This window comes from Populus nigra, chromosome 7 (genome assembly GCF_951802175.1).
Source record: "Populus nigra chromosome 7, ddPopNigr1.1, whole genome shotgun sequence".
Taxonomy (NCBI): domain Eukaryota; kingdom Viridiplantae; phylum Streptophyta; class Magnoliopsida; order Malpighiales; family Salicaceae; genus Populus; species Populus nigra.
In genome coordinates, this window is record NC_084858.1 from 12,001,017 (window position 1) to 12,009,970 (window position 8,954).

Consider the following 8,954-nt stretch of genomic DNA (forward strand, 5'->3'; position numbering starts at 1 on the left):
ACTTATTAGCATGTGGGATTGAGAGAGATAAGAGCTTGGTGGCAAATCAAACAATTTATTATTTTGTACAGAATAAAAGGTAGTTGTTCAGTCACCTAACACATAAACATGACATATTATCTCAATCTGCAATTATTCACTCTTAGTTGTAATCTAAAAGAAAACCCATGTTGCCTTTTATATTCTTTACTGGTCGCTCTCAACATTTAAACATGCATCTTCTTATAATCCTACGCTAGCAGAGCTAGGCTAGGCTAGGCTAGGCTAAGAAGCCATTTGCTCGACGTTAAAGGCAAATGGTTCCTCTGCATATACTTTGTGCCAGTTGCATTGAGACACAAACTTAAAATGAAGCAGACTGTACAGGATCAAGCTGCTGCTAGTCAATTAGCTCATGTTGGCTATTTTCTTATTTGTTTTGGAGAGAGTTGAAGTGGGTTTGCAAACAAGGCAAACTCTTGAGGTCAAAGACTGTTGTATCCCTCCAATGGACAAGAGCCGAGCTTGAAGACCAACAAGCTTCGAGTCTCTTTAGGCTTGAGGTAGAGGTTGCTTTCATGCAACTGAAACCTTAGCAAAAAACTTCACTAGTAGATGTAGTAGAGCAATGAAAGAGAAGCAGGCCCTATTGCTTCAGTGCACCTTTCTGTTTATGTAAGAAATTAGTGACAATTTGACAAGAAATCTAACGTGGATCAAGAAGCAAGCGACTGAAATTGAGTAAGTGATTTATCCTATTTGTTTTTGTATTTCAAAAGTATTTTAAAAAGAATTTTTTTTTAAAATTAATATTTTTTAGTGTTTTTAGATTATTTTGATGCGCTGATGTCAAAAATAATTTTTTAAAAATGAAAAATATATATTATTTTGATATATTTCAAAGTAAAAAATATTTTGAAAAACAATTGTAACCATGTGTGTTTGTTTTTAAAGTAACTTTTGTGGTTGTGATTTTTTTAAAAATAAGTTTAAAAAAGTGTGGTTAGATGTAGTTAGTTATATTTAGATACGTATTTGGTAAAAATTATGGTTAAGGTTATGTACAGTAAAAAACATGTATAAAATGTTTGGTTATGGTTGCTTTTTAAAAGTGCTTTTTACTTAAAAATGCATCAAAATAATTTTTTTATTTTTTAAAAATTATTTTTGATATCAGCGCATCAAAATGATCTGAAAATACAACTAAAAAATAATTCGAAGTATAGAAAAAAGTAATTTTTTTTTTAAATTTTGAAAAAAGTGTTTTTGAAACGCAAAAACAAACAGAGTTTTACGAAACTCAATTAAAAAAGCATGTAAAAACTACACAAAAACTATGTTTCAAACTCAATTTTTTAATGGGCCCCACAATATAAAACGCAGTTTGGTGTATTATTAACCACCTAATTGCGTTTTTTACACCGCAAACGCAAAAACTACAACTACAAATAGGCGTTACTGTTTAGAATTATGGTAGTGGTGACGGGTCAAAGTGTTTTTTGCTTAGAAATATATTAAAATAAAATTTTTTCATGTTTTAAAAATTATTTTTGACATGAACAAATTAAAATATTTTAAAAAAAAACAAAATTTAAAGGAATGTGGTTTATATCATGTTCCTAAACACACCCTCAAAATGATTGTTGTAAAATGGGCGACCGGTTATAGAAATTTTGAAAACCGATCGACTAATTTCTAGATTTATTATTAGGATTCATAGTAAAACCAGTTAATCCGATTAGTTTCTAGGCTTTTTTCTCAGATAACTAGTAGATCATTCCTAGATTTTTCAAAAACCAGTCAATCGAATGTTTTTATTTTAGTTTTTATTTTGTTTAGTTTTCTCGTTGTTTTAGATTTGTATTTTGTTCTGATTTTATAATAATTCTTTTATCCTATTTTCAGACTTATCTTACTTGGTGATAATTATTTTTTAAATTTATACAACTTTAACCTTTTCATGCAAAAAAAAAAAAAAAAAAAACAAAAGATTCTGAAAGATTCATCAATAAAATTGGCGGCCGTTATCTCATTTTGCTCTTAAAATGAAAGATACCAAGCCACCCTGGTATTTTGGCCCATAACCAGAGACATCCTGGCATTTGGCCCATTTCTCCCACAATTAAATAAATGTATTATTCACCTATTTATTTGGATTTTGCTATTAACCACTTTTCTTTCCTCGCGCTGAAGGGCATATTATTCGCCTATTTTTTTTTTAATTATTATTTGATTCAATAGTTAATAATTATAAATTATAAAAATTATATTTAATTACGGGTAAAAAGTGTCAGGATTCTTCAACTATTGGTTAAAATGTAAATATCCAATTTATTGAGCTCATATAAACTATTGGTTTCTGTTACATTATACAATAATTCACGTGCGTTTAATAAATGTTATGTACTAGTCAGGTGACAAATACTAACTACAATCTAAACGAAACCTAACCTTTACAAGATTTTTATTTTATTTTTTTAATATAGTTTTTCTCTGTGCTGAACAAATTACATAGAATTGTTTATACTTCGATTAATAGTTCGTGGGACATTTTATTTTGTATTTATTAGGATATTGGCCATATGTTATGTAGTGAGTTGGATTGAAAAAAATTTAATATAAAAAAATATAAATATTATGAATATGTTTTGTAACGTAAGAAATATTTTATTGTGAGCTAAAAATTTTATGCATCCTTCTAATAGAACAAATGGAGAGTTAAAGTAATTAACAAATATTAAAAAGAATTTTTAATAATAACTAAAAAGTTGAAAAGTTGAGAGATAGATATGAATTAAAATATTTAATATTATATCTTGGGTAGCCCTTTAGATTTTTATTTAATTAGATGACATTTAATTTTTTTTATAAGAAGAGCAATACTAAAATTTCATTGAAACAAAATGATTTTCTAATATAATTCCTAATTTTCTAATTTTTTCTTGTGAAAAAAATAATTATTTGAAATATATCCTTCATTTAAGTAAAATAAAAAAGTTATTGGAACAAAAAATAAAATAAAATAAAAGAGAGACAAGGAAGGCTTCCCTTGAACCAAAACTCTTTTATCTCAACAAAACGCATACATTGCCAGCACATTGTCATGAGAAATGTTTTGGTAGTGTTACCAAACCCAGCCTCATCTATATGGTAACTTGGAAATTTCTCAGTATTTATCTGATTTAGATTTTAAATTAAATCGAGTAATAATTAACATAATATGACTTGGTTAAATTATATTTTATTTCAATAAATAAATAATCAAGAAGGCATATATATATATATATATATATATATATATATATTGAGACAACAATGTTTTTTGCAACATCCCATGATTTCATATGCAATTGAGACAATAATTAGCCTAAAGCACATGAAAAATAGAATCATTTGTTTTTCCAACTTATCCATTTATTATTTAAAGCTGATAATCTTTTCAATTTTAACAAAAAATTAGCAGACTCTCTTACATAGAACCTTGTCTAAAATTTTATCCTGTATGAAACACATTCTCATAACTTTCACATAGATGCTTTAGGTATACCATCAATTCATTTATTAGTTCATTGGTTTTTTCCCATGGTTCATTCACAATTAGTCACATTAATTATTTTCCTTCCATTATTATATTATATATTCAATATAATGAATGCGTGGATGGATGTAACACAAAATTACTTGATTTACAAAATATAAAGTTTCATAATTAACCACGTCCCAAGAGAAAATTATTACAACAACATAACTAATTAAATTATGTAGGCTATATATATATATATATGTGTATATATATATATATATATATGTATGTATGTATGTATAAAGGCCATGATTTTTTTCTTCAATGTTTCTTAATTTCACCCTTAGAACAACATGCTACATATCAAATAATCCAATTTCAACTCATTCATCATTTCCCTAAAATTTCAACCAAAAAACATGAGTTAAAACTTTGCAATTCATTTTTATAGAAAATCAATTAATTCTCATCTAACTTGTTTAAGAAAATTTAAAAAACCTTACCAGGTGAAATAATGGATCCCGAAAGGTGTCCATTTGAATTTTTATCAACCCTCTTTGTTTAACCTTCAATTAGCTAACTTTCTCTTTTCTAATCTCTCATTAAACTCACTTTAATGGAGTTTAATCTCTTACCAACCGATTTACCAACTTAAAACTCAACTTTAGATGCTTTTACAAAGGAAAATGCAAGGAAGGAAGAAGTTTGGAAGTTTTTCCTCCATCCATGGCCGACCATTTCATTTTATAAGGGAGGGGGATGTTGATTTTCCATTTATTTATGATTTTTCTACCAAGCATAATATTCTCTCTTAATATTTTACTAAATAGTTTGTACGGCCAGAAGGCCTTTTCAATCTTTAATTCACCTGCGAAAACATGTCAAGAAACTGCTTCTAAACTTTTAGCTCGATCAAACAATCAAATTAATTTTTATATTTAATAACATAAAACTAGATAATAGATAATTTTACGTTAAAATTAGAATTTACATATTGTTTTATTTAGTTAATTCATCAAGATTTTTATAATAATTTATCAGGGACTTTCATCCCTATTTATGACAAAAATCTTCCTCAGGATTTGTCTCATTTTGGTTAAAATTTTTGTGATTGTACATGAGGAATATACCGGTGATTATTGTTATTCATGTGTAAAATTATGCATTAATTTATTTGAGACTCCATTCTATTTTTCTAAATGTCTTTACTCCAAATTTATAGAAAATATTTCTTTAAAAGAATTCTTTTACCTGATCGAAAAGTTTACATAATTTATCACTAGTATAGATTTTATTACTTTATTTCATCCAAGATTTAGCTAATATTATTGGGAATTTTCACCTCCAATAATAAAAATCTCTCCCTTTTTTATTTTTTAGTTGGGAGATTTTTCCATTTAATATTGATTTATAATTTTGTGATTTTCCATCGGCTTTACAAATAAAATTGTCAATGTCTCCATCCATGGAATGGAGCAACCTACTTTGAAAAGTTCCTTTCTTAAGTGTTTTTAGTAAGCTTGTAAAGAATATCTCAAATAACATAGCCTATAGTAAATTAAAAAAAAAACTGATCCGGACATCAAAATAACAAGTAAAATAAAGAACATTTTGAAATAGCAACTTCCGGATGAGCATTAAAACGACTTATGAACATACTTACTAGACATTCCTCATCAGATTATGTGTTATTAGTATAATCCTTCATATCTTGCATACACATAAATGATTTTCTTATTGCCTCCTTTTAAAAACAACGTTTGAATGATAATGTTACTTGTTGTTACTTATATGATGGTTACTGGAGGCTTACATGGTTGTTAACTTTAAGACTTGTGGGATTAGTCGAGGTGCGCGTAAGCTGATCCGGACATCCACGTTAAACTGAAAAAAAAAAAGTATTGAAGCATTTGCTCCTATTTTACTGGAGATCCCTGTGGGGAAAAGTAGTGCAATTTTGCAATGTTTTTAGCATAGAATTGTAACTCTCATGGAATCCTACCAAGAAACAATCACCTTCCCACTCTTATTTTTCTCTTCCAGAAGTATAATTAATATACAATTCCGCATAGGAATTTGATCCAATGCATTGTATCTGCAACATCGTTGTATACCAATATCTAGAACAGAAATTGATGTGAGAGGGTAGATTATCTAGAACTAGAATCAATTCAAAGCAAACAATATTGGTGGGAGGACATTCTCATTCCCCCCCACTGAATTTTAGTTGAAAGACTTATGAAGCAAAAAAATATCAGTAAACAACAGCATTTATGTAATTGTTACAGATAAATCCAACCCACAATCTTTCTTAAAAGTTCATCACCATTTATATTACTCTCATAAAAATAAGGTTTTAACATACTCTAAGCAAGTTAGACACAAAGTATTACACAAAAATTTGTCACCATCAACATTTTCTAACCATTATTAGAAACTGTACCCTCCACTGTAAATATTCTTCGAGTCCCCTCCAAAAGAACAAGTTGTTGTTTGATTTTGCAGGGATATCTTATTTCAGTTACTTGTATGAGTAATTTAACCCTGTGGATGATCATCTAAGTTCCACAAGCCACCCCATAGTCCATAATAATCCTCTCCAACATAGTCTGCCCAAGATGCGAAATCTTGAGTCATCACAGGCGAGCATTGATCCTCCAAATTGTGGTACATGAAATACATTTCTTGTGCTTCATGCATCTTAACATGATCAATGGTGTTGACCATTTTCATTTCACCAGCTTCTAGCTGCTGCTGCTGCTGCTGGTGTTGCACTTCCTGTTTTAGAATCAGAGCGTTTCGCTTTTCTTGTTTCTGAGAGGATTTATCTTTCTTCTTGAAATGGGTTCTCCAATAGTTTTTTATCTCATTATCTGTTCTGCCAGGCAAGTATCTAGCTATAGTTGACCACCTGGATATGTATGAACTATTAGTAATAGTTTATAGAGAAATAAAAATAGACAGAAAAAAATAACCAAGACTGAAAGATTTTATAAAGGGAGGGATCAAATGCATTACTTGTTGCCCCAGAGAGCATGTAGTTCAATAATGATGCCTTCCTCTTGTGGTGTTATTTGGCCTCTCTTAAGTCCTGGCCTAAGGTAATTCACCCACCTCAGTCTGCAGCTCTTTCCACTTCTATTCAAGCCTGGTAAAACCAATAATAAGTTGAAGTTAAGCACTAAAACAATTAAACGTACGTAGATTTATAATATCAAAAGCTGAAAGCATGATCAGTATCTACCAATGAATGATAAGCTCTAAATTTTTCCTCTCCCACCCAAAAATTAAGAGTGTATGTATATAATTAATTTACTAATAGCTAGTAGCTTTCTTGTTTTTATCTCCCCCTCTTTAATTTGCTGTGATTACCTTTGCCAAACATCAAGCCTAGCTAGAAAGAGAGCTTACCTGAGCACCTAGAAACAGAACTCCACCTTCCCTCACCGTTCAAGCTCACATATTCACTAAGCAACTTATCCTCTTCAGGAGTCCAAGGACCCTTCCTCCACCCTTGCTCAGCAATTTCCCTACCCATCATTGCTACCATGTTGCTTTACTTTTGTTCAAAACTGTGTGTTGTCTCAAATTTGCATGACAAGTGCACATAGTCTTCCCCTATATATATACCTCCTCAATCAGTCATGCAGCTCGAATCCTCAATTTTATTTTACAAATTAAAAAGATGATCTCATGAGCACTAATGTCTTCCTCCATTATTTTGGCTTCAGGTTCCTCAGTGCAATCATTCCTTCCCTCCTATAATCCGAATCCAAGTGTTACTATATGCTTACCCAGCTCACTATCTCTTAGCCAATCAGCAGTGTACAATTGTCTCTACTAAGTCTTTGCTACCGTACTGTATATCATCAGCATAAATCCAAGGAAGAATTATTGTTGTCTAGCTATGATAATGAGATTATAGACAGCATAATCTTTATTTAGCGATAAAAGAAAGTTAGTGGGTTGCTGTTGTTTCCTCGAAAACAGCTTGTGCTCCAATGCCATTACACCATCTGTTGACATAAACTATCCTTAAATGCATGCTTTAGAAATTGTTTAATGTAAATGATGTGTATTTTAATAGCTGATGAAGGTTCTAGGATGCCAAATAAGGTAATGGGGCATTTAAATATGCCCGAAACAGTCGACTTAGATGAGTCACCCAAGCTACATCTGGCTTTTGGGATGACTATAAGTAGCATTTTTAGAACGTTAGGGCATAAATTAATTGGTTAGACTTAATTTTTTATGTGGTAAATGCCTATATATAGGTAATGATAGTTAACAGAAATTATTTCATTAGTATAAAGGTATGAAAGATGCATTTATAGAGTGAGTTCAAGATCTTGTTAAAGAACTCGAAGATCATACTAAGAAAAGCTTGATTTGATAGCGCGAAAAAGAATGGAAAGCAATGTCTTCTCCAGTGGCCATCTCTTAATGTGTGTTAAGTATACCTCAAATTCTTTGAATTCAACCTCTCAAAGTACCTAATTTTCTTGGCACAGCATCAGCCATCCATATACGTTTAGTGATAACTTGCAGACAGCCAAGTTTGAACTCCGAAAATTGCAAGTTAAAATCCTTGACGACTATATATGTTTATCCTTTGACAAAACCTAGAAGATATCACGGAAAGGTTTCTAGAAAGATAGGTAGCTAGATAGTTACGATATCGTGGAGCCCCACGTAGAAACAAAATTCCACGGAGATGAAAAGGTAAAATTCATGCTCTACTAATTATGCAAGTACAAGTGGCTAATGTTTATGGCTGAAGCAAAGTTATATCGATAATCACAAAAAGCTATTGAATGCACTATTATATTATAAAATTGAAGAATACAAATAGAAATACGTTGGGTTTTTTTTTGTTGGTATTTTATGGTAATATTTATTGATAATTTTTTTTTATTGCTAATTTCATCGATAAACACCGATAAAAATATATTTTCGGTATATACTGAGAGAATCGCAATCGGAATAGAATAGAAAGGAAAAAACCAAATAGTACGATGACGTGTAAGTTTTTACAAACATAGTTACCAATGAAATTACAGTGGGATTCAAACATGCAAACTGTACTGTGACGTTACACTTATACCAATAGAATGCCCAACGGAGTCACCATCAAAATAATTTTGTCGATAAATTCATTAGTAATATTTAATATTTAACTTGGCGCTCAACCCTCTTCTTTCCCTCTTCTATTGCTAATATTTAATATTTAACCTGGCATGCAACCCTCTTCTTCCCCTCTTCTATTTCTACTTATTCCTTAAAATTTCTCTGCAACAAAATAGCTCCCTTCCTTGATTTCAACACAACTCAACCTCCCATAACTTTTCCAGTCACAACAACACTCTGTTTGTCAGCATCTGTGTTCTTATTGAAATTTTATTGAGGATTCTCTACCTTAAGTAAGCAAATCTACCTTTTTTTTATTCGAAAA

At 30.4% G+C, this 8,954-nt stretch overlaps 1 protein-coding gene across 1 annotated transcript; it reads right to left on the minus strand.

The window, feature by feature from the left end:
• Positions 1 to 5,803: 5,803 nt before the first annotated feature.
• On the minus strand, positions 5,804 to 7,354 carry LOC133698232 (MYB-like transcription factor EOBII). The gene is made up of 3 exons (XM_062121093.1): positions 6,914 to 7,354; positions 6,521 to 6,650; positions 5,804 to 6,413 (listed from the first exon to the last, which is right to left on the minus strand). The coding sequence occupies exons 1-3, from the start codon at positions 7,050 to 7,052 to the stop codon at positions 6,041 to 6,043; spliced, it is 642 nt and encodes a 213-aa protein (XP_061977077.1). The 5' UTR covers positions 7,053 to 7,354; the 3' UTR covers positions 5,804 to 6,040.
• Positions 7,355 to 8,954: the final 1,600 nt, after the last annotated feature.